Source organism: Haliotis asinina, chromosome 2 (genome assembly GCF_037392515.1).
Source record: "Haliotis asinina isolate JCU_RB_2024 chromosome 2, JCU_Hal_asi_v2, whole genome shotgun sequence".
Taxonomy (NCBI): Eukaryota; Metazoa; Mollusca; class Gastropoda; order Lepetellida; family Haliotidae; genus Haliotis; species Haliotis asinina.
Window position 1 is genome coordinate 29,389,448 of NC_090281.1, and position 27,058 is coordinate 29,416,505.

The following is a 27,058-nucleotide window of genomic DNA, read 5'->3' on the forward strand; positions in this document are numbered from 1 at the left end:
TGTTAGAAGATACCAACTGTAACAAACCCTTTATAATTATCACAAAGATATATCACAGGATGGATCTTATAACAAACATAAAAGGCCATAAAAGAATTAATGCTGAATTCATGCTGAATGAACCTCAATTCCAAATGGATCAGGTAAAACAGTGAGTTTTTGACAGAAAACATGGTGCTTGTTTTGAACAATTTGAAGAAAGACATCTCTGCTAAGCTCATAATGACCTTGACTTTCATATAACTTCAGATAGCAGTTACATTTTTTTTAACGAAAAATTACATGTTTTTAGATGTACTGGTGAGATGAGAGGTACTCATTCCATGGCCTATAACACTAAATATCAACCAACAAACAATACAACTTGGACCTGTCAAGTCAGTTGAAACGTTTTTTCAATGGGTTGACGATCATACTTTCAAGACACTCAAACACAGTATGTGGATCCTGATCAGCATTCACATGCTGACCATCCAGATAAAAGTCTGCTATTTCCTCAATATATGCATGGTACTGAGCAAGCCTCTTTCTCACTTCATCGTCACTGTCTTTGGGGAAGCGCTGAAGCCTCTCTTTGACTTCAGGTGTGCGTGGTGGGTTGTAGAGCATATGGTAGCGTTCCCCGGTGATGGGGTCTGTGGCTCGTAGGGTCAGCCTCTCAAGAACAGAATCATTCGGGACATCCAAGAAGAATTGCCTGGTGGAAAAATATATGCATAGTCTTGTTTACTAAGATAAATAATAGTAGTTGTTTGTTTCTTTGGTATGCAATGTCACATTCAGCAATATTCCAGCTAAATAACGTGTCTGTAAAGAATTATATCAGAACCAGCAAAAACAGTGATTGATACTAAGAGCATTAGATTTGTGCCGGGAAAGGATACCAATCAATCAATAAAGCTTGTCTAAGCACCAGACCAAGTTCATCTCTACAGAGTGGTCAGACTCACTAACTTAGTTGACATGTCATCATATCCCAGTTGTCTAGATTGAAGCTCATAATGTCACTAATAATCACTAAATTGTGTTGTCCAGACTAGATAGTGTGGCATTACACAAACACAAAACTGACCAGCATAGATTTATGGGGATGAACTCTAACCTAAACTCCCCATACGTAAAGACATGTCATGTTACCATGACAACCTTGCCAAAAACCTTAGACATTTTAATTGTGTTACCATTATTGAATGGTTACAACTGCCAACAATTATCAAAAAAGTGTCTTTACAAACTGTGCCGATAACACAAGGTAGTAATTGACCTGTATCCTGACTTACCTGTAAGGTCTGAATCCAGCTTTAGCCAACTGCTCAGCTTGCTCCCTGGTTCTAGGGTAGCCGTGCAGCACCCACCCCCTTGTCACACAGTCCAGCTGGGATAGGCGCACCTCCAGGATGTTCAACACAAGGTTGTCGGGGACTACACAAACAGGAGAACAGTGAGAATCAGAGTTTGGGAGTATAAAAATATGTTAGAAGCCACAAATACTGCTTTTGAAAATTTAGAATGGAAAAGTCAATATAGTATATACATGATACAGTTTGTCATGATACAACATTCAAGAGGAGGTAACTCTTTATATTTCAAATGGAAGTAAGGCATAACAGTAATACAGTGTGTATGAATATGGGGAGTCCCATAGACCTCCAAACAAACGTATCTGAAAACTTAACAGCAGTAATTTCATAACTAAGCATGAATATATTCTCTATGTTCTTTCTTATTCCATTCTAAAAAGACTATAAAATTTGTTGTTAAATCTGATTCTTTTTTGTGTTAGTTTACCCAATGTGTCTGTATTGTCTGTTCAAAACCAGCTTATTTACAGAACCCCAGTAGATGGATTAATGCAGTATGCAGTATTAAACAAGCAAACACAAGTTCATGAAATCAAGCTGATTGTCTCACCCATGACTCCTTTCTCCACATAGGCCTTGGCAGCTACGCCAGCTTTGGTTTCATCAGCGATTGCCTGTTTAATCAGCTGACCACAGCACACTGGAAACAGGAACATATTTAGTCTTAATACTCTACAGAAGATTCTTTGCAGCAGCCAATTCAGGTATATCATATCAAACTGGCTCCAAAGTAAGCTCCCAGTATCTTAACACACCCTGAGGACCACCTGTTTCACTGATCTTGGGAGGAAAGGATGAGTGAAGACATCTGGGGTTTGTGACTCACCATTGACAATGTTGTACTTGTTGGCCAGCAAGGCAGCCTGAACTCCCTTCCCACTCCCTGTAGGACCCAACAAAATGATGCGTGGGGTGTGTGGAGCATTGGTTCGGGGCTGGCTGGACAGGTATGTGAATACTGAAAAGAAACATCATATGTAATCAACATACAAACATACAGAATAATAAAAATTTAGGCTAAAAATATTACTTCTTTGCTAGTAAACACAACAACTAAATATAATACTGAGATACTGCTACTCAGTCACAACAAATTCCATTTATATGTGTATGTGAACTTGGAACAAAGCTGAAAATGGGTCAGTCCCAAACAGTCTGTCACAAGTCACATTATCAAAATGACTGCACAAACTACATCTCTCTTCTTGCACAAGCTACAGTCAAACAGTCCTTCCTTTGTTCCCTTTCTGCAGAGATCAAGACAGAAAAATATGATATTGTCTTCTGTTGTACAGGAACATAAACATAAATAATAATAATAATAATGCATTCATTTATGAAGCGCCAAACTCCACACTAGGTGTGCTTATAGTGTTAACAATCAATAGCACACTATTACCAGGATAATCCAAGTTGCCTGTCATGTGCTAGAATGTTACAGTCATATGATTTATCCCACAAGGCACCCATTTTCTGCAGAATGAAGAGGGCAGATTTGAACAAACTCGCTTGCCACACCTCAAGTAAGTACTTTATTGTGGAGCAGGACAGAAGTCATACAAACAAGTCAAGCTACAAACATGGTCACCCATCTCTTTTGAGCTTGGCATTGCTTAACTTCACCGATTTGTGACATGAGCTTTGTGTAGAGGACTGCACGCCAAATGCACAGGATCACAGGCCACATCTTTTGGTATGACCCAGTTGGTGATGAAACAACTGAATATTCAGAATCTGTTGTATGTCCCTTTATTTATATTGTTTTCTGAAATTCCAGTGATAAAACAAAGTGGTCCAACCTTTAGATATTATTAGTAATGAACAAAGTTGACCGCACAAAGTTGACAATTGTTTGCATTAACATTATCACAAGGCTGTTGTTGTCTATTATATTTCATAAGCACTACCAGCTATTTTCAAGTCAGGATTGAATTCATCTTAAAGGCACCAGGAAAATTATGTCCGTACCATACAATAGCCATCCTTTAAAGATGTGAGTGAGTGAGTGAGTTTAGTTTTACGTCGCACTTAGCAATATTCCAGCTATATGGCGACGGTCTGTAAATAATCGAGCCTGGACCAGACAATCCAGTGATCAACAACATGAGCATCGATCTGCGCAATTGGGAACCGATGACATGTGTCAACCAAGTCAGCTAGTCTGACCACCTGATCCCGTTAGTCGCCTCTTACGACAAGCATAGTCACCATTTATGGCAAGCATGGGTTGCTGAAGGCCTATTCTACCCCGGGACCTTCACGGGTCTTAAAGATGTGAAAATACTTGTCCAATTTGCAAATGAAATGAAATAACTAAATGTTTCTAATATATTTCTTGTGCATTACCAAACATAGCCAAGACAATTTGATAAATGACACTAATTATTTTTGCTGATTGATTGGTCACAGTGAACCAATCATCAATTACATTTTTACAAATTCCTATACTGGCACTAACAAACCTCATAAAATGTAGCACACTGACAAAGCACTGTATCCATAAACTAATGCAGGTGTTGTATTTCATCGTATTTTGGGGGTTCTTTACCTTGAGCAAAGACATCAGCTTTAGGCTGGTCAGCGTTGATTGTCTTGAGCGTGTCACCATAGCAACGGAGGATGCCATCGATGTGGCGATGGTACATGACCAGCTTGTCAACCATCGCCTCTTCTGTATATCCCGGCGCCACCTCCAGGCGAGACTGGACATCACTGTTTGTCGGCCAGTCAAAGGTTGTGTGGAAAACATCTGAGTTAAAACAGTCATATAATTATTTGACAAAAACGTGAAAATTGAAAGGTCCATACTGCCTCACTGTGATCATGTAACGAAAGGTTAAGTTGTACCTTCGTGTCTAACTTCAGACTAGCAGATATGATTTTACACAGAGACACCTCTCAAACATGACTTTTTAATGAAAATGGTTTCATGGTTTTATTCCTACTGAACAACAAACTGACTCCTACATGCAATATTAACAACTGAGACAATGATGCTTTATGTTACGGGGACAGTTGTGGACCAAAAACATGCCAGAATTCAAACAGACGCTGGTGATCTCACAAGATGGAAGCAAGTCAGAGTTACTTCCCTTTATCCACCAATAATTATACTGGAAAAGTTTGGGAAAATAAGTAAAAACTTTTGTGATGGTTTATTTGAAATAATGCAAACAATTACTTCTGATCTAGAACAAGCCATGTTAACGAATATGAATATGTATTATGCCTAAACATTATCTTCCAGATGGTTGACACATGGAGGAAAATTTCATCAAGCCCTGCAGAAAAGTTTCCAACCACAGGCAGGCTGGTAGGCAGTTATTTCAGTGCTCAGTCCATCTTCAATATCGTACAGTACTCACCTCCTGTTTTAGGGTCTACTCTCTTCCCAGCAGCTCTTTCAATAAGGACGGTGTCAGGAGAGTCCAGGACCACTGAAACACAGCAATAGTCGTCAATACAAGGTGTACAAAGAGCCGCTGGAACCTGAAGAAGTTCTTCAGTACAGTCTGAAATTTAGCCACTTGTCTAAATCTGATCAAACTGTGTTTGTTTTGTAGTCCATGCATTTCACACTAGCTTAATACTAACATCTACAGAAAATGATGCTGAGAGTAACTTTCGGATTTGTTGTCTAAAAATAACAATCACTCAAGATCCTCGGTCAAAAGGTTACAAAAGGGACCTTTTTTAAGCAAAATTCATCACAGTATTATTTATTAGAGTTGTGATGATTAATCGATACGCAAGTTATCGCGATTCAACAGCTGCACGATACGATACATCGATACGATTGTCGTGTATCTATTCAACACAATACTTACATACTTAGCAGTCTACGAAAACATCATCTCCCCTTCTATTGAGATTTTTGTGAAAATTATTGCCATGGACATGCTCCGACTGAGATAATTTTCACAATTTTTTTTTGTTATCTGAGCAAAAAAGCCAGTTGTGCCAATGTTGATCCCTGCTGTTCCATTTTTGGGGAAACACTACTTTACTGACACGTGCTAAACATTTTTAATAAAATGTCTTTCATGATGACATGTTTTATTTTTCTTGGGAGAAGAATACCTTCTCTGAAATGATAACATAACAGCACATTATTTCCAGTACTTTTATTTTTCTGTATACAAGGACAAAATATTGTGATAAGAATCGTATCATATGTATCGAATTACCAGTATTGTGATACGTATCGTATTGTGGCATGGGCGTATTGTCACAACTCTCATTATTCATAGAACAATATATCACAGTTTTTAGTGTAGACTTTGATCTCCAGGTGACATGACCTGTTCTGACCAGGAATCCCCACAGGGGTGTCGAATATGTATAAGAGAAAACAAGCCTCCGAAGTTTTGGTAGACAATGTAAAAACGGAGGGGGAGGGAGATCGTGAGGGGATTTCCCAACCCCGATGGTTTTACACTATCTACCAAAACCGAGGAGAAGTGTTTTCTCTATGATATATACTGTCAATGAGGGGTAGAGTGTCTGCCAACAGAGATTGCGGTTCCAATCCTGCTTTGGAAATCCTTTGTATTTGTGACTTTAATCTTGAACGATATTTTTCAGTTAATTTCAAACACTCATGTATCATTTGAATGTTGATGTTTATATAAAGTTGGGAAAAGTAAACCCTAGGATGTGGTCTTACTAACAAAAAGTAAAATCTGTCCCTCCAAAACAAAAACATCAAACGCGGTTATTCTGGGAAAACAAGAAATGACCTAAAATATAGTGAGAAGCACACTTTAGGTTTATATTTATAGAACCACGTACCGCAGTGTTTAGGGTAGACCCCAATTTCCTGTAATGCCTGAGCCTGCTCCCTGGTCTGGGGGAAGCCCTCCATCACCCAGCCCTTCTTCACACAGTCAAACAACTTCATCCTCTCCTGGACGATCTTCACCCACAATTCTGTGGGGACAGCCTAACAACAAACATAGTTTGAAATAACACTGACTGGGTATAAAGAAGAGTATTTGTGTTGGCACACATACAGGTCACACCTAAACATCAATGTGTGTGTGCTCTCTATATATCTATGACTTCTTTCATTTTATTTTGATTTAGCAGATGATTGTAATTTGAAGATTTGCTTAAAACTTGCTCATGAAATCGATTTTTCACCCAAAAGTTTGTATGACACCTTTACAATTTAGTTTGAATTAAATGGTACAATTGTAACATTTGTCAGTTTCTTCATAACTGATATATTACTGGCTTATGCAAACCTGTCGTTTGGAGATGAACTCCTTAGCCTGTTCTCTGATGTCCAAATCTGCATCATGGATGAGGTTTTCCATAGTGATGTGTGCGGTTCGGAGCTTGCTGCAGACAAGTTTGGCAATAGACCTCTTCCCTGAGGCTGGTGGGCCCAAAATAATGATCTGTGGTACTGCAACATAAATTGATCGTATGTACACAAATTAGTAACACAACACCATCTTTCTACTGTCTTATGTTTTGAAGTTCACTGTATCTTTTTGAAATATCTAAATACAACATTGATCCAATTTTTATCAATATCAGTGATACTTCTACCATCAATGTCTGCTGAAAACTTGGTACCAGAAAACTCTTACAAGGACACTGCCACATTGCAGTGATTTTGCATTAGAAATGGTTTCAAGGTATTTTCACAATTTTTAACACAATTTGACAGCACATTCACCAAAGACTTCATTCACAAAGTAATAAGATGTCATAAGTCATTGTTAGGGTGTAGGTGTGACGATCAACTTAGTGCTAAGATCCCTTAGCGCAGGAGGCTCCATATCATTTACAACTGGAAAAACTTTCATGACATGTTGAATGAAGTTAGTTATTTTGTGAGAAATAACCCATCAGAAATCCTGTATTATTTGATGCAAAGAAACAGAGGGAGTAATTTGGGTCTAAGCCCATTTGAAGAGTATTCCACTTACATCACAGCATGACAGCCTAATGAGGGAGAAAAGCCAGGAGTGGTCATGGTGATGCAGGTCTCAGACATTCACCATATTGGCAAACTCATGAGCATGGGACACTTCTGAATTCCGCCAAAATAATCCTAAGCTTCATTGAGATGTCTAATTCTCTATTAACAAATCAAGAGGAAGGTGTAATACCTATCAATATGCTCAGGTGTTTGCAACACAACTGTCACAGTGCCTGGGTTTACAGACTGTGTTAATACATTTCATATGCTGACCAAAAAACAAAGGCAATATCAACAGAATGATTCCACTTTGACGTTTTGTAGAGGAGGGACCATAGTATTTTCTATGCTGGTATGGTTTTACCGTCATTGTTGTCTCGCTTGAGGTTTTCTATCAGGAATGCAATTGGGTCAGCAGGGCGATGGATAATCAACTGCTCCAGAAGTCTCTGAAATTGGTATACATTAAAACAGTTACGTTTGCTGAAAATGTGCCTTCCTTACAAAAAGTGAAACTTAATTTTTTGTCATAGCGTGCACAATGACTTTTAGGAAATTTATCTGCTCCAAAACTGAGGAAACAATCGACATAAATTCACTTTGGGGTAGAAATTAGATTGTACATATCTTGATGCAGTCTCATGGTCCTATGTATTAGACATTAAATATAATTATGAAAATGTTTAGCTATCTGAGGGACATCATTTATGCGTGGACATTCTTACTTGACAACAAATAATAAGCATTTGTATTCTAGCATCTTTCACTAATGGAAGTTTCGGTCGTCTTTCAACTTTACACAGATTATTTCGGTTAAATAGTTCTTTACCTTGTACATGTCAAAAACGCCATGTTCTTCTGCATATGTGGCAAAAGCAGGGGGGATCAGGAGCGGTCTCTTAGTCTGGTCCATCTTTGTTATTATTTACCGTGATGAATGAATGCGACGATAAACGATGTTTCCGGTGTGTTTGGAAAGGTTGCTAACGAATCGTCTATATACACGACGTCGTGTATATTGTGGTACAATATACACGACTGGATAATTTCCTTCCCCGCTTTGCAAGACGCGCTGTGATTGGTAGATCGCTTGTACACCGGTTACAAGCCCTTGTGCCGTCGGAGGACAAGCGCTACATTGAACTGGGCCCTGTCTCGTATTCTATTATTGCAATATTATATTTTTGGTTCTCGAATGTCTTTTTAAATAAATTATCAGTTATATATTATTCCCAATCAAGATATTCCGTCATATTGTCCAATAGTAGGGGCTACGGAACTGATCTCCACAATGTAATCAGGCAGAGAGAGAGAGAGAGAGGGAGAGAGAGAAAGAGATCGAGAGAGAGAGAGAGAGATCGAGAGAGAGAGACGCATATTACACGAATACATTTCTCAGTTGGAAAGTAGAACATGCCTCCACCTTAACAGTACTCACTATTAAATTTTGAAAGTGCTACTGTTTATACTTGTACTTTAATGCACTTTCACCAAACCGTAAGCAGACATTACCGCCAATATTCATTCAAATCCATGATATGTTTACCTTTGAAAATCTCCTCACAAGATGAAGGGGTCTTGTATCAGGCTTACATATACATCCAGTGCTTAAAGTGTCAAGAATGTACACGATCAGTTATAATGATAATGGCCATAAGTAGTACATGCTAGAGATACAAATATTTTATTTTGTAAATTCTGTGGAAACGCTGTGCTTAATATGTCACGAATGGTCATGATGAACATAGTACCATATTTATTATTTACTATTTATTACTTACTTACTTCTTATATCTCTGCTGAACTTGTAATAAATATACTGAATAAACATAACCGTTTGTCTAATTGATTCCTCTGGACTGATCCATTGGTATCAGCTTGGGCATTAGTTATGCACTGAACCAGACATGTTGATGCTTTAAGGCTATATAAAAGAGTGAAATATTATTTGTGAGCGTAACAATTTTTATTGTCATTTTAAAAATAATAAGTTTGACTTTGCCTCGTCCCGTTCATACATTTGTCCACTATAAGAATCAGTGTCTGTAAGAACGAGTTGTACTGAATCTACAACTCATTAACATGTGCTAAACTTTCCAAGCGGTATTTCTGAGAGAGAGAAAATAAAAACGTTTCCCACTCTCGTCACCTTTTTTTCTATCAAAAATTAAAAAACAAGGTCCAACCGCCCTCGTCACGTTTGAAAAACATGTGCCCGAGAAACGTTTAATTATTTTTCTGCAGCCTAAACTGGTGTTATACAAAGGTATCCGCTGCAGTAGGTATCTTGTGCGACACTAGAGTATTGATTATAGAAGGTAAGTAGTGCGTATAAGCTATCCATAATCTGTCATACAGACCCAAAAATACATAAATATGTCCAAGAAAACCCATGCAAGTGTAGAATATGTGGCAAGTCTATATTTTCACAGTTTCATAATATGTATTGTGTCTGGGGGTTTGGGGCGGGCGCATTGCATTGTTTCTTTAAACATATTTTATTCATGAAAATATACAAGTCATGAATGGACGAACGTCGCTCCCATGTTAAAATATAGAGATACAAGCAAGTATAGAATGAGCTGACACAATATTAATAATGATACAATTGCTATATATCAGCATATATCAGCTGGGACGCATACAGTGCTTTGTCCAATTTTACTGCGCATTCCTGAACCCGTAACTAAGTGGTTTGCACGTATTTCACTGTCCATCATCTGGTCATCTGCCAACGGATTCTTGTATTCTTTTAAGCGTACAGGGTCGTGTACTGTACACTAGGATTTGTGACAACACTTAAAGCGTCAGTATAGTTGGGCTCGATACCGACACCTCAAACTTGCTAGATCACGAGCCTGGTGCCTCAACCAGTTCGCCCACCATGCACGCACACGCTGTTACCATAAATGTGTTCATGCTGAATCCCTTTAAATGGAAGAATGAATTTAGTTATAATTAGATGTATTAATTGCATGTGGAGAAACAGTAATGTATGGCATTATGTATAGGAGAATGTCCGAAACCTCGCTATTATTTTCGCACGTGAAGCTTGTTCGAGGCCGTTAGGCCGAGACAAGTTTCACGTGCGAAAATAATAGCGAGGTTCACGAGCCAAACTAATGGAGGACTGTTCTAGCTGTACATGGCCATGACCAAAAGTGTCGTTCAAACACGCAAATAAACGTGCTCAACTATGGGAGTGCGGTGGTTATATATTCACGTACATCATGACACGTACATCAGTGAACATCGTGGGACGCGGTAGGCCTATGCAGTATGAGTGATTCCGACATCGACGTGTTTGTTACACAACACCGTTTCACAGACACTTTTGAGGTTGACGTTAATTCAGATTTTGAGATGTTATTAAATTCTGATTGTGATTATAATGCACTTCCTAACTTTGACGTGGGAAAATGTGAACTGGTTGATCTTGAAGCTTTTTCTTCTGGTTCTGATACTGATTTGTACAAAGCAAGCCAAGAGATTGAATCCAACCTTTTTAATATGTTGCCCTGTAACCCTCCCCCGCAAGTGACGTGAAAAGAACCCCCGACACCTGAAACTCCAGAACATAGCGTAGATTTTAATTCAGCAAGGTTTGGCCAGCCAGCATCAGATTTTGACATTAAGAAATTGTGCGACTCAGCATATTCATCGAATACTGAAAGCAAGAGTAAGTGGGCACTTCGTTTGTATCAAGTGTGGGTGAGAGAACGGCGTAAGAGGGGTAGGAGAGAGGATATGGATTTAAACCCTGGCATTATGCCACTGGCTCAGAAGGAATGTGAACTAAATAAAACTTGATGTTTTTCATAGCTGAGGTCAGAAATCAGAAGGGCGGGGAATATCGTGGAAATACGCTTTACGAAATTGTCTCTTCTCTGCAGTATTACATCAGAAGAAATGGACGCATTTAAACCTTTTCGAGTCTTACTTCTTTCAGGGATTAAGGTCTTTGTTAGATGCAAGAATGAAGTCGCTGGCTAGACACGGAATTGGAATAGAGAAAAGACAGGCTGAAGTGATCAGTGTAGATAAGGAGGACGTGTTGTGGGAGAAGGAGATCTTAGGGGAGCACAGTCCGCAACAGCTATTAGATACAGTGATGTACCTCATTGGCCTCAATTGTGCTCCTAGAGAAGGCGATGAGCATAGGTATCTCAGAACGGGTCCAAACTCACAGTTCGAAATAACAGTAGGTGTAGATGGGTCAAAACGTCTCAGATACATGGAGGATGTATCGAAAACCAAAAGAGGTGGCTTAAAACATCGAAAGTGTCAAAGAAAATGTGTCTACGTCTCCCAGAATTTAGTGCGTCCAGACATATGCCTTGTCCAGCTTTATGAAAAATACGTGTCACTCAGGTGAGTTGTCAATGGATTTGGCAGGAAAATATGCTTCCTGATATATCTTCATAGTTTGTATAGACGTCGGAGTCTTATGAGCTACGCGCAGAATTAGTTTCATCTGCTCTACCTTTTACAAACCAAATGGGTTTAGTCATTGCCGTATACAGCGCATGCTTCTCGTAAAACTCTTTCTGCTCCAGTCCATCTTATCCTTGTTTGCTAGTAAGAAGCGACTAACGGGTCGAGTGTTCAGGTTCGCTGACTTGTTTGACACACATAATCGTATATTAATTCCAATTGCTCATGTTACTGATCACGTGTTTGTCCAGACTCGATTATTCACAGACCGCCGCCATGACGCTACAATATTGTTGAGTGCGACGTAAAAGTAGACTCACTCACTAACGCATAATTAAAATGAGATGCTTAAATCTATGCAAGGGACAGTATCATTAATCACTTTAACTATACTATGTTTCACTCTTTGGAGACCCGTGAAGGTCCCGGGGTAGAATAAGCCTTCAGAAACCCATGCTTGCGATAAAGGGCGACTCAGCTTGTCGTAAGAGACTAACGGGATCGGATGGTCCGGCTCGCTGACTTGGTTGGCACATGTCATCGGTTCCCAATTGCGCAGATCGATACTCATGTTGTTGATCACTGGATTGTCTGGTCCAGACTCGATTATTTACAGACCGCCGCCATATAGCTGGAATATTGCTGAGTGCGGCGTAAAACTAAACTCCCTCCCTTCACACTTTGGAAACGTGTGTTTATGGTAATTACATTTGAAAATTGATCCTATTTTAAGACCTAAAGACGGAAAGTGCACCGCATTTTACTTGAGGCCTCTGAAATTTATTCGAAGAGATGCGTGGTATGCAGATATTCCGGTTAGGTTGCACCCTTTGAGAGGCACTGTCGGACGACTGTGTAAAATGGCAGGATTTGGTGGATTTTATTCAAATCATTCACTGAGGGCGACTACAGTAACACGTCTCTATGATTCTGGCCTAGACGAGCAGCTGATAGCTGAGAGGACAGGACACAAGTCTCTGGCAATCTGAAGCTACAAGGCATGGCTAGCTGATACATTTGAATGTTGTTTGTATTGTTTGCTTTTCCGAAATATAAAGAATGAAAATCGTTCAGTGTGCGCATAAGAAAAATCTCAAGGGAACTATTTCCATAACCTATAATTCATTCCTTTATTGTAGAGGACCTCAGCAGAGATGGAAGCCCGCGTAGATGGTGTCATTCAGAGGAAGTCCAGTAAAAGTACATGCGCGGCTCTATCGACAGTCAGCAAGCCTACTGAGACAGACACGGCACCGTCACCAACAGCCGCACCAGTTTTGACCACCACCAACAAGAGTGATGACGGCACTGCTTCGGAAAAGGAACGTGATTTGAAACTTGTTCTGAGGGACGGTGTTGTCTTGTCGCTGACATTCTGAGTTGAGAATAAACGTTATACCGGCCATGACATAATCTATTGTTATTTATTAAGACAGTTGAGAACATAAAACGCATTCCCTGGTGTAAGGTCGTCCGGGAATTTGTCACAACATAATTTTGTGCAAATCCTGCTGTATTATGGGAGGGTCATGGCTCTTCTTGAACTATGGGAGGGTAATCATTCTAGGAAAACTATGGGACGATTTGATATTTATACTCCAACTATTGGAGTCAGCAAAATGATTACATCTATTCAAATGTCAAGAACGTTCACGTAACTTTGTTTTAAGTATGACAATTAGAGAAGCATGAACTGTCCTTGTTATGTCTGTCAACGCTATCGGCATTCAAACCATGTTGCAATTTAACGGAGAATGGATAACTTGACATAGTCTTGGTGTATTAAAAGAAACAGTTTTCTGCTCAACGTTCTGTTTTTTTTCAATCAGGTAAGTATCATCTGGCATATGTCGTCGTTTTACATGTAACTTTTTGCAGTTATGAAATTCACCTGAGGTTATATAAAGGTGATAAATAAATGCTCTGACAGTAATGAGTTTTGACTTCGATATAGGTACCACTTGCAGAATACCACTAGGTCCTTCTGTCGATCTGCACTAGTCACCACTGGATACTTATGGTTGCCAATATGAGGGCGCATGATATACGTATTCTGGATTCCATAAAGTCAACAGTGAGAGCTACAAGATACATTTCACACTGGCGGTAAGTACTAACAATTTGACCTCTTCCGTTACATCCACCTAAAATACGTATTCTGGATTCCATAAAGTCAACAGTGAGAGCTACAAGATACATTTCACACTGGCGGTAAGTACTAACAATTTGACCTCTTCCGTTACATCCACCTAAAATGGTCCAACTTACAGCGTGACATAAGTATATCTGTGAGGGTTCCTGCCTCCCTGTACACTGCCGTTCTATACACAATATGGTATGTACCTGTCACAATGACATAACGGCCATTATCTTTGTTGGGTAATGCTGGTCAGGCTGAAGACGTCGGTAGTTAACTTTTCCACGATGGATTGCGAGTGAAGTCGACATTTAATTGCAAGTGAAGCCTCAATTCGACAAGACGGACCCAACAGTACCCGATACTCACGACTACGCCAATGTCACTCGTCAATTATTCGTCAACTATTTGTGATGACTATAGTCGTCAGGCAACTTTTCTTAGGTTTATTACATTTAATAGGTGTCCACTTACCTAATATTCTTTCTATTTGCCAGACTAATCATCTAATCTAATCAATCAAAATTAATATAGTGCCGTGATTCCGCAGAGGAGTACCTCTTTACTCATATGCGTTGTACATGCATATTATAAAAAACCCAGATACACAGTTTTGCTGTTGGGCTTAATAGATGCCTCGGACATTTGCCATATCTGTACCAGGCTATGTTCTTGGGAACAGTCTGTAGAACACAACCAATACGTGGACAGGGCACAAATCACATTACGTTTAGGGGTATGTCATGTCCAGTTCCTGGTATTTTGCCCACAGCAATCATTTATGTGTTTTATACAAAAATATATATCATCGTAAATGTACTGAATGTGAAACGCTACTGTGTCTACATTATGCATACCTTTCAAAATATATATATTACAGGGAGTTCATGAAAAAAAACGATATCCTGGGGATGCATGCTGGACACAAAAAGAAGTGCCCTGTAGCCTACAGGCGGATGGAAGTAGCTGTGGCGTATTTGTTCTTATGGTAAAGTGGTTCCTAAAAACAATAAATACAAAAACAAAAAAGAGCTGCAATACAGAAATCGGCTGTAATAAAAACACTCTTGACACATCCATTGAGAAGTCTATCTACAATTCAGTACACATTTAATGAACAGAGTAATATCTTATGTGAAGTGGGCAAACTAAAATGAGTGGAGTCTTGAAACACACCTTGCTTATTTGTCAGTATGCTTCAGAATGCTGTGACGGTACTCATTGGCATGTCGTGTTGTGTATTCCGACAGTGTCACTGCGAGTACTTCAGGGGAATTGCAGCCGCTACATTTGTGGAGAAAATGAAGGACAATCGAGACACTCTTTGCGACCTACCATTTTGTAGTGATCCCCCGAAAGGCAAAAGAAACATCAGTGGGTCTTCTGCGGTGGTTGTGACCGTTGGTGCCATTTCGTTTGTGCTGGAATTGAAGAGCAACTGAAAGGCCGATACATGTGTCCACTTTGCTCTATAGTATGAACCCCGTCTTGTTTACATTCGTCACTGGTGAATGACTGGATGTTTTATATACAATGTGTGACTGCAGAACGTAGACATACATGTAGTTCTATTATTATTTGGTGCTGGTGCTATTTAAGTGATAACCCTACTGTATGTGATGGTTTTCAAACGCACATCGTGGGCTATATTGTCGCAAATTTTGTTATATCGCGACGCGTTTGCAGACCCTGAAATATGCGAAGGTGTAAACAACGATATACCTTTGCAAATGTTCAAATACAGTAGGGATATCACTGAAATCACACCGTAAACACGTCATGAATCTTATATGACTGGAACTCATTTCACTGTCATTTCACCTGTTTGATATTCTAGCTATGTGAGCGACATTCCACCATTGTGATATTCCACTTGTATGAGTGTCATTGCACCTGTATCGGTGCTGTCCCACTTGCATGAGTGTCATTCCACCTGATATTCCACCAGCACGAGCATTCTACCAGTATGAGTGTCGCACCTATATAAGTGTTGTCCCACCTGCATGAGCATCATTCCACTTATATGGGTCTTGTCCTACCTATGTCGGTGTTGTCACACCTGTATGAGTGTTGTTCTACCTGCATGGGTGTTTTTCCAGCTGCACAGGGGTTGTCCCACCTATATGAGTGTCATTCCGCATATATGTTTGTTGTCCCACCTGTACTGTATTCGTGTCTTCTATTATAATATTGTCATATTGCATAAGTGTATTCCGTGACATGTTAAGACTTATTTGGACTAAAATATGTCACATACTTGTCATTCTGTGTTATAGAGTTTCTCTCTTAATACACACATGCACCCGCTGCGTTGTAGAGTTTATCTCCTAATACACACAGGTACCCGCTGCCTTGAAGATTTTATATCCTGAGACTCACGGGTACCCGCTTCCTTGGGTGGTATATATCCTAACACGCAGATACCCGCATCCTTGTAGACTTAACTCCTCATACACACATGTACCTGTTGCGTTGTAGGTTTATCTCCTAATACACACAAGTACCCGCTGCGTAGTAGAATTTGTCTCCTAATACACACTGATACCCGGTTGATGTAACCGTTGCCTTGGTTACTTATTTCTCCTAAAATAAACAGAGGCATCTGCGGCCTTGTAGAGTTTTATCGCCTGATACATTTAGAGATGTCAGCTGCCTAGTATGGTTTTATCTCTTAACACTCGCATTTACCCTGTGTTTGGTAGAGTTTTGTCCCCAAACACACTCAAAGGAAATTGCCTTGTAGATTTTTTTCTCCTAACACAGACATGGGACACGGTGCCTTTCTCCTAAGACATATATAGAGAAACTGTTTTCTAAAGTGTCACGTGCTTTTACAATATGTACATACATTAAATATATAAGCACTTGGGCTGTATGGCCAGAATATCACAGCTTTACAATAAAGTAAGAGAAAACAATCACATGGAAGTTATAACCACGTTGACGCACGCATGCACACAATAATGCTCTTCCTCACTCATACACTCTCCCATGCATACACGCAATCAATCATTTACACAGATTAGCAATCGGATAATCACACGCTCACATACACAATCACAAGCTTATTGTGGTTTCAGGGTGGTTTATTCCTTATTACATATTCATTAATTAATTACTTAGTTCCCACCAGGTGTGTACTTTGTCATCTGACATATACAGGGGTAACCGCTGCTTTTTAGCATTTCATCTCCAAACATATGTAACTGCTGACCAGCTGCCTTGCAGAGCTTATTGCCTTTCTATAAGGGAAAATACTACATTTAATACTTACGGAAAATAAATCTTTTGTTGCAGATATCGTATTGTTTGTTACAGATATGCTCAATATATGAGCATGTACAAATATGTTGAAAATAACACTTGTACGAATATTGAATGAACTTAGTTTGTGTTAGATTTTATTTATAAATTTAATAAAATCGCAGCACAAAATATATCTGCATGCAAGATTAGTAATAATTAAATTCATTTCACAAAGTCTTATAAAAGGCCCCGAAAATATATCTACACAGCATTTGTACCATAACTTCAAATTTTAGACAGAAATTTGAGTCGACACTGGTAGTGACGCAAAAAAACTTCAGTATCAATTATTATGCTACCATATATTAAATTAGTTAATTGCAGGGTGAATGGCACCATTATATAAAAGGACCGTCGTGCATATAACAGACTTATATACACGACATTGTCTTGTCGTGTATATAAGAGCATTATATACACGATGTCGTGTATATAGCCACAGCCGGTTGCTAAGCTGAACTGAAACAAAAATGAAAGCGTTCTCCCGATTGGCCGATAGGGGAATCAACATAATAGAAGGGATTATTTCATTGGCGGAATTCGAGTCAAGGGAAGTAACTTTACTGTTTACTTCACATATTTCCGGTTGGGGGCGCACGTGTCATATCTTGAGTACACTGTTTGTTGCCAGACACTATACGAAAATGACACCAACTGAACGTGGCAGACATTACATGGCGGATTCCCTTTCGTAAAGAGTTCCGACTGCAACGCCTCTTTTCACGTTGTAAATTTGCCCCAGGGGAGTCCTTCCCTGGCGTAATATTCCAACACTGAAATATTTCAGTGATTGTATTTTTTCATTAATATTATACCCGTTCTAGTTTATTGAATGTATGTTTAGAGTGAGGCATGCATGTCAGTGTGTAATTTTGATTATTGAAAGGAAGTGGGTGTGGGTGTGGTGGTGGTGGCTGGTTTGGGGGTTGGTACGGGCGGAACTATACGATTTCTTTTCGAAGCGGATCCCACAAAATACTGTATGAAGATGTAAGAATGTTTGTTGGAATAGTTTCACAACATCATTTGCACACATTTTGTCAATAAATGGCCTTAATATAATATCATGGTTCAGCAGCAAGTTGCAAATTGGTAGATGTTTATAAAAATAAGTATATACCTACACACGATATTACATTATATGATCATCAGAATTCATTAGCAAATATAACAATTCAGGATGCAATTATACAAGAAGCAATTAAAATGAAATGTTTGTCGTTTCTCTTGCCTCACTTTATATTTGTATACCAGGTACATGGAATATTCACTTGAAAAAGTTAGTAATTAAAGATATTCTATAATGGATTTGGAATTGTTACTACCTCACGTTAAAATATATTTTATAACATTAAAATAACACATACTAAATATTTGGGTGTAAAACATAATATCATCACAATGTGTCAACTTATGCAGTTGGAAACTTTTGAATGTCATGATGATGAAGATGGGATCTTAACCATTCATGGGTTTCTGGCATGACTCAGGTTCACATGCCTCAATAGGAAAATCACTTTGGATGACAAACTAATCCTTGCTTGAACCTACAAACTGGAGTGTGGGTATGGGTACAGTTAAAAGGAACTTAAATTCAACTGACATCAAAAATTGAGAAAAGATTTTTAAAACCCCACCTTTCTGTAATGATTTATTTCCAACAAGTGATAAAGATCTATAATATAAATCACACTTCTGATAGGGAAATCATGGAAAGTACACATTCAAAAACTTGAGAGAATTTTAATTAACAAATAATATGAAAAAAAATTTAAAACATAAAAAAACAGCAGAAATGAGTCATGTATATTATGCTTTTAACACACCATCATTGTTTGCCCATTTGACTTTAAATTCTGTGAGTTTTACTTTGATAAAAGATGTTATTTGTTCATCATCAGCCAACACAATGAAGTTGTGGTAAAGCAACAGCAACAAGGTTAATGGCTGGCTAATGATGTAATACATAATGTAATTGTCCAGAATTCAAATGTAATAATTCAGTTTATGACTAATCTCAACATTATATGTGACAGCAAAGATAAAGATAAATTATACAGTAATCTGGTAATTATCCACTTGACCCGAGATAAACCTTAGATATATAAAAGTTGTAATGTGTACATGATTGAACCTGTATAAGATAATACCTTAAGACATAGTGAATCATGCTTAAAGGCACACTACCAGTCCCCACCAATGCCATCATGTGACTTATTCCCCCAAAAATATGTATTTAGATTACAAAATGAAATTAAAAAGTTTGAATAAATTAATACAACACTGCATTAAATCGACTCTCACGCGATCTACTGACTGAACTATTTTTCAAAGGAACCCCATGGTGTTAGCTTTACAAATATCCTATAGCGCAACTTGTGATTGAGGAAAGTTCAGCAAACAACAACACTGCTTGCGACAGTTTTCAATGTATGGAACAATAGTTTACATTCAATACATGGTAAGTGTTATCTGTTTGGGAGCTGTTTGCCTCAAAGTTAAGTGATAATAAGTCATTTTTACATCAATAGGAAGCTCAAATGAGTGCATATGCCCCAATATGTTTTTTAGAGACCAAAATATTGTTGCAAAGGTCTCACTTTGTGCCTTTTAGTTGTGCTGTAAATAGGACATAACCTCAGTAATTAAAGAATAGTGAATTCTTACACTTTGAGGCCGGCAGGAGAAACTTTTGTTTTCCTGATAAACCTCATAGACATGTCTGTCTTTATTTTCCTTTATTCCCAGAAGACATTCCTGTACCATCACACAAGTAGATTTTACATGTTAAGCAACACTCAGCAATATTCCATGTATTTGGCTCCAGTATGTAATTTATCGATCCTGGACAGAAAAACCTAGTCACCACAGAATGTGCATCAATCCACACAATTCATGATACAAGTACATGTACACGTTGTTTGTGGTTTAATGCCACACTTAGCAATATTACAGCTGTTTGCACTGATCTGCTGATTATTGAGTCTTGATAAACAATCCTGTGATCAACAGTATGAGCATCAATCCAAGTGATTCATCACACATGTAGAACTAATTGTTTAATCACTTTGTCACAGTGCCAGCACCAGTCTTTATCAATGGAACTGGTGCAGGTTCTAGGTTCAGCTCCTGTCGAAACTCGTCCAAATCTTTCTCAAAGTGTTTTTCAAAATACACAGACATCAGGAACTTGGAATTGTTGGCACTTCTTAAAACCCAGGGTAGATAAATACTAAGGTACTTCTGTCGGTGTCTGCAATTTCGAAGGTAAAGTTGTATTAGAGGTACAGATAAGCTGCATATCTGCATAAATTATGCAAACATTTATGCGAAAGCTCAATTCTTATTAGGTCTGTTGTGTACAAGTACCCTTTAACTTTTGTAAATACTCAATAAAACTGATCCTACATGTGTAAGATCCAATAACAAAGGTATATTGAGAGGTGCTATTTCAGACATGTACTTAGCAATTTGCAGTCTTTCTCATCATTTATCACACTACAGATCAAAAATAAATAACAAACATAAAAGCAAAATGTAATACTTTATTATATTTTTACAATTAATAGAAAGGGCAAAATACAAATTTAAGTTAAGGTCAGCTCAAGTAAGTGCTGAAGCCCCAAAATGTATTTTATACAAATTATCCAAAATTTTATTTGGTTACTCAAAGGAAAGTTAGGATACCCATATGAGATGAACACAAGTGAGTACATATGTCAATGACCCATAAAGTTATCTGTAGCTGTGTTGTATTCATCAGAAATCAAATAGCTACTGCCAACAAAAAAATAAAAAATGTCAAGTAGGTGCAAGTTACCTTGAAACAGCAGCCAGCACCGCTATATAAAGTTTCCCTAACAAGAATGAGTACGGTTTCACAAAACTTGCAACAAAATTGAAAATCTTGACATCAATGTGAAAGAAGTGAATGCAAAATTTGAGTGTGATCTTTCTTTGTGTTAAACTTCACAGTTATTATTAACATATGACTGTAAACTTGAGGGTGTCACTTTGGATCACTGAAATCCCAATTGAAACACGAAAAAAAACAACCTACTATTCCACATGATTTATTGAGCAACAAGCTCAAGGAGTGTAATCACACTTACTTTGGTCCAAGTCTGACTGGTCCTACCAGAGCTCCCAGAACGCACATGGGGAGCCCTGTCTGGATAGCCTCGAACCACTTGACAACCACCTCTCCCAGCATGTTGGGGGGCATTCCTAGCAGCGTGTGCATCAGATCATGTAGTTGTCGATACCGCAACATCACGTACATAAGGTCATGGTCATCAACAAAGTTGACAGGTCGCCGTGCGTCAGGAGAGAATCCCTGAGATAAACAACCTCCAATTAATGATTTTTCAACTTCAAAGCTAAGTGATTGTTGTTCTGTACTTCTTTCTGTGATATTTGAGTTTGTGTGAAGCCTTGTGGTTAAAGCCTTCACTCGTTAAGACGTAGGACTGGGTTCGATTCCCCACATGGGTTTAATGTGTGAAGGCAATGTCTGGTGTGATACTGCTGGAATATTGCTAAGAGCTGACTCAGCTTGATAACTTCCTTAACAAGAGGTATCAGAAGATGACAACACCTTTTGAGATGAAGTTTAAATCATTTCTATGACAACCAAGAAAAAGAAAAATATCAGAAATCTGTAAATAGTGAAACTTCTTACTTTAGCTTCTATTTGATAAATCTACCAATTTCTGTTGAAAAATATTGAACGCTTTTTGAGTTTACTCCAGAAACAAAATGATGACTAACGGACAAGGCACTGGAGGGATAAAAATACAATGACACGCAAGCCACTTGTTCTAAAACTGCCCGTCGTAAAACAATGTTTGGCCAACTCATTCCGCTTACCCTTAGTTCATATTATATTGTTAAAATCTACTAAAGTTAAACATTTGTGGCAGAGGGTTAGTCAAAGTGTCTGCTCTTCACACCAAAAGGCACAGTTTCATCTTTTGAGATGCCATGTTACTACCACTGCCACCTCCACCTCAGACACAGATGCCAACCAACCAGTTTTTCCTCAATTCATTAAATATGAAGCACTAGGCGAGGTGACAAAAAGTTCCAACTGGTGAAGTCTAACTGTAGGACACAAATGGAAGGTCTCACCTCTGACTTTTGATTTTTTGGACCATGGAGGTCAAATCCACCACATATCTAATTTGTGGCAGTTTATTTTAGCATGAACCTGCCAAAATTATCTTCCCAACAACACATATTCTCCTTACACCACCAGTGTTTATTAGCCACTTACATTTTTATCAAGGAATCTCCAGTAAGCCTTTCCAAATGTGTTGTCAGGTAGACTCTCTAAGTAGGGAACTGAAATTGTCTCTGTTGTTATCAAAGGTTCTTCCCTGAAAATAGAAGGAATGGTTACCGTTGTTACCACAGATTGTAAATGGCACTCAATTATTTAACACATTCACAAAGTTTACCTTAAACATAGATACGCAGGGACTATGTTGCAGTATCTGCATTTTTCTCTTTTCTATAAGTGTTCTGAATATAATTAGGACCTGCATCACAAATGCAGTAGAAGGCCACTCATTAATACATGACACTACTGAGGGTCATTGCCAAGAATGGTCAGTAATTATTCTTTCCTACTGCAATATCTTTCTTGGGTATATGTCTGCCTATTGCCTGCTAACATGAAATCAGGCTACCATGTATTCCTACCACATGGCCTTTAGCTGTTCTTTACAACATTCACTTCCCTTGGATACCCATGCATGTGAGTTACACAAGATGGAAGCTACTGAAAAGCAAGATGTGTTCAGTAAGTGTAGTGACCCACTTCCCCATCTGCCATCAGCTAGCCGCCAGATTCTGACCTCTGCTTTTTACATTGTGAGTTTCTGTGATACATTATCAAACAAGGAAATACTTGACATCTGTAAGCCATTTATAAGACTGTCCAACTTAATGCTGACAGAACTCCATATCATTTAATGATTTGATTTTGGTTACCAGTTGAATTTAATAGACATATCTTTAATATTTAGTGATATAATCAGCCAGTAACTCATCAGGAATATTTCATTAACATTTTCAATTCAACACAAATCATGTCTCATAAGTTTGTTTGTTGTTTAATGCTGCACTGAGCAATATTCCAGCTATATGACAGCAGTTTGTGAACAATCAAGTTTGGACCAGACCATCCAGCGATCAACAGCATGAGCATCAAACCCACAAAATCGTGATACAATGATGTGACAACCAAGACATCGAGCCTGACCACCCAGTCCCACTAGCTGCCTCTTACAACACGCATAGGTACAATTCTAACACAGATCTTCACATGCATCTTTCATAAGTGCCAATTTCGACTGACAAATCTGGTAAAATTGATCCACTTCGGTTGAAGCAATGACCAATAAACTGACTCTTAACTGATTGCATGTTATCTTAACAGATTTGTCTAATTACTGAACTCAAACACAGTTCTGTTAAAACAGACAATCCATATTTGTCAGGGTTATCATATTCCTCAACAAAAAATGTAACTGCAATGCCAAAACACGTTAAAAGGATACCATATTGTGCGTATACTCACTCAAGAATCTGTCTACCAACAGGGTCAGAGAGCATCTTCTGTCTCATATAACGTAGAGCTACAGAGCCTGTTGTCTCGCCCAAAGCACAGATCATGTCTGCAAACACAACATTTAAAACTTGCATAGGTGCAAAACTGAAAATGAAAAATGCATCCTCATACTTATTCATACAACAAGTGAATGCTGATGGAAAATGGAAAGATGAGGAACTAACTTGGAAGAGATGATTACACAGACTGGATTGTATGACTTGCTGAGTTCATGTCAAGAAATGTTACAGTGTAAGATACATTGATCTTATAAGGCCCTTAACAGTTTGGTTATAACAATGTTCAAACATCATCATCATGTCATGCCTCAACACCTAACCTCATTACATATATTTCTATATTGAACTAAGGGCAACTTGTCTGGTGCAACATTTTTTTTAAGTTAATAAGTTACTAAGTATGCAAGTAGGTTTCTATTTTTAAAACCAGGTCCCGATAGACTATGTATTTATGCAAAAGATTGTTATACAATTACTTTCTGATAACAAACGCATAAAAATATCAACACAGAACATTCATTATTGATCTTTCAAAGAGCTTTCATACCATCTCTGGCAGGGTTGATGATGCACATGGCTGCTGATCCAACTGCTAGTAAGGATTTCTGAAAGAATGAAGTTGGGATATGACCAGGGTAGAGGTCATCATCTTGCTGTCTTCCCATGTCTCCATAGTTGTCATCCCTATGTCTGTTACCCTCATCCAAGTTTTCAGACTCTGGTGGTTACAAAACATATTGTTTTTATCCATCTAGTGAACTATCATTATTAAATGTAATCAGTGCATGTTAACATTCTAAATACTGACATTAGCAAATGAATCAGCTATTAATGCTTTTCAGAATGATGCCTTAGGCTGATTGTGGGACCATTATTTGTCATTAATACACATTCTTAAAGGTCACATGCAACATAAAACACAACTTTGCAAGTACCTTTCGGTATGCACATACCGAAACAAATCATCAAAAATGTCAATTCCACCTATAAAGTTGAAATGAAAACAAAATCAGAGTTCAAGCGATTCATTAAATTTCCCCCAGCGCTGGTGGAAAAAGTGGGGTCAATAGCTGTGCTGCACTGCGCCCATAACACATGCACATTGAAAATGTTCACATCGTGAGCAGTAGTCTAATCTTGATTGTGTACACAAACATGTAAATAATCTACTTGTTACATAAAAAGAACTTGTTGATTGCGATAAGCAACCTCTGTCACTGAGAAAGCTCAATGTCTGGTTTATTGACACCTATATGTCTGCTTGCCTGTCTGTTAAAGACAAAATGCAATACACAGCTTCAATCATTGACCACATGCATTTTGAACTTAACATCTATCAGGCTATGCGCCATAAACAAAATAAATTGATTTATGACTTGTGCACCCAAGTCCTGTCTCTGCCACATTATGTAATTAGGCACGTGTGATACTTGTACACATGACATGTTGTCTGTGGGTTGCAAACAAACAAAGTTCATTTTTCTCGGATGACTGGATCTGACAGAAACTGGTGCAAACTCTTGTCAGTTTTAAGTCCTGCTTTGTACTTGGACGAATGACAGTTTCCAGCCACGGAGCAGTTCACCATCTCTACTGAGATAATGTTTTAGTGGATCGAATGCAAATGGAGAGAATATGGATTTACAAAACACAGCATCTCTATATACAAATTCTTTCTGGAATAACAACTTCTTCCAGTGTATATGATTTTGTTTGACAACTGTATATGAACCCACACTGAAAAGACACATCAAGTACACAAAAAGAAGTTGTTATCCATAAAGAAATTTACTTTCTTGTGACTCGCCATACTTCTAAAATGCCCATCAAACAGATCATCTTTCTGTACACACAATGAGCCCTCAGTGTATCAGCAAATGAACCAGCCAGTCGGAAGCTGTCATTACACTTCAGTGCACACCCACCCGCTATGACTGGGTTCAGTCTCCCGAGGGCTTCGTTTCGAGGGAAGTAAGCCCAAGTACAAAACATTGCATTTCGTGATTGTATGCTTATAATTTTGCTTATTTGTTCTATTACAAGCAGCAGTGTATATTATATGTCATGAATAAGTGATAATTGTGTTTTAATTATGTTTGACTTTTTGGTTGCATGTGACCTTTAAGACAGAAGATAAAGACTACTAATATGCAGAACTGTACATGTTTGAAAATATAATTGTGGTAATAGCTTGGTCGTTTGTGTGAACATCATTTTTCTTCATGTTATCAACAATCACCAAACAGTTATTCTGTTACCCTATGGGAGCACTTGCAGAATTTAGTACTGTAACTTCACATAGGATGATTTGTGTCCTATCCATATAAATTAAACGCCTTCTGAGTTTCTAAAAGGAATCCACCTTAGGCAGATGAGGTTGACACCTAATTTCAGATTTATAAAAAATTGTAGTATTGGTATTTTTACTATGATATATACGTAACATGCCAATTTTACACGAAAGCAGATACGTTTCTATAGTTTTTGGTGTTGATTACAAAATATGTCGAAAAGTGCGCGCATAAAATTGAAGTACTCCGGAGAGGTTTGCGCGAAAACTGAGACACTTGTGTCACAAACTCTCTTTTTTCGCATATACAACTAATGTTTACCAGTATAAGACGACCTTGAACGTATCACAAGGACCTGAGACTGCTGACAGAAAATGTTCTTTTGCAATCGCCTCTGACACACATATCTGGAATAAGAAAATTTGACAAGTGGCCGAAATCGCCAACAAGACGCCATTTTCAATAATGTATACTACTAATTAAGCGACTACTTACACATGTGTTCAACTACACTGGAATTATCATTCATGCAAGTCGAAAATTATATAATAATATCATCTTAATAACAACATTCAAATACTACATGTCATAGTGTATTGATAATGGGCAATAATACTCGGTGATTCAAAACTGTATTTTTGACAGTTATTGTGTATGTAAATAGTCTTAACACGATGACATAGTGTTGAAGTTACGCATGCGTAGTTATAAGCGGATATTGCATGTGAGTAGCAGACAGCTTTTGGTGAATAATGTCAGGCGTGTTCTCTAGAGGCCACAGTGTTCGACTGATTCGACGCATCTTAACAGTTCGAGAGAAATATGTTAATGGTAACACTGCCTCTGAAGTGTCAAGGACAGAAAATAGAACAAACGCATTAAATGTTAGATGTGCGGTACGGAGTAAGAGTGTGTGGACATTTTCCAATGAGACTAAGAAGAAAAATGCATTTGACTCTCGAAT

The 27,058-nt window shown here is 38.3% G+C and overlaps 2 protein-coding genes and 1 pseudogene across 2 annotated transcripts; 1 reads left to right on the top strand and 2 right to left on the bottom strand.

The window, feature by feature from the left end:
• Positions 1 to 275: 275 nt before the first annotated feature.
• LOC137273548 (adenylate kinase 8-like) lies at positions 276 to 8,378 on the bottom strand. The gene is made up of 10 exons (XM_067806285.1): positions 8,123 to 8,378; positions 7,658 to 7,742; positions 6,608 to 6,771; positions 6,153 to 6,303; positions 4,727 to 4,798; positions 3,910 to 4,110; positions 2,188 to 2,319; positions 1,912 to 2,001; positions 1,281 to 1,422; positions 276 to 697 (listed from the first exon to the last, which is right to left on the bottom strand). The coding sequence occupies exons 1-10, from the start codon at positions 8,204 to 8,206 to the stop codon at positions 379 to 381; spliced, it is 1,440 nt and encodes a 479-aa protein (XP_067662386.1). The 5' UTR covers positions 8,207 to 8,378; the 3' UTR covers positions 276 to 378.
• Positions 8,379 to 10,523: 2,145 nt separating this feature from the next.
• Positions 10,524 to 13,106, top strand: LOC137271725 (zinc finger MYM-type protein 3-like; annotated as a pseudogene).
• Positions 13,107 to 18,792: 5,686 nt separating this feature from the next.
• On the bottom strand, positions 18,793 to 26,579 carry LOC137272439 (ubiquinone biosynthesis protein COQ4 homolog, mitochondrial-like). The gene is made up of 6 exons (XM_067804819.1): positions 26,416 to 26,579; positions 24,351 to 24,521; positions 23,754 to 23,850; positions 22,446 to 22,548; positions 21,283 to 21,506; positions 18,793 to 20,423 (listed from the first exon to the last, which is right to left on the bottom strand). The coding sequence occupies exons 1-6, from the start codon at positions 26,549 to 26,551 to the stop codon at positions 20,234 to 20,236; spliced, it is 921 nt and encodes a 306-aa protein (XP_067660920.1). The 5' UTR covers positions 26,552 to 26,579; the 3' UTR covers positions 18,793 to 20,233.
• Between the last annotated feature and the right edge of the window lie 479 nt (positions 26,580 to 27,058).

Coding starts and splice junctions, on each gene's coding strand:
- LOC137273548 (XM_067806285.1), bottom strand. CDS start 8,206: ATGGACCAGACTAAGAGACCGCTCCTGATCCCCCCTGCTTTTGCCACA. Junction 6,772..7,657: donor CAAGCGAGACAACAATGACG/GTAAAACCATAC, acceptor TTTATGTTGCAG/TACCACAGATCATTATTTTG. Junction 4,799..6,152: donor GGTCTACCCTAAACACTGCG/GTACGTGGTTCT, acceptor GCTGTGTTTCAG/TGGTCCTGGACTCTCCTGAC.
- LOC137272439 (XM_067804819.1), bottom strand. CDS start 26,551: ATGGCGTCTTGTTGGCGATTTCGGCCACTTGTCAAATTTTCTTATTCC. Junction 23,851..24,350: donor CATCAACCCTGCCAGAGATG/GTATGAAAGCTC, acceptor TTGTGTTTGCAG/ACATGATCTGTGCTTTGGGC. Junction 20,424..21,282: donor CCAGTCAGACTTGGACCAAA/GTAAGTGTGATT, acceptor TCGAAATTGCAG/ACACCGACAGAAGTACCTTA.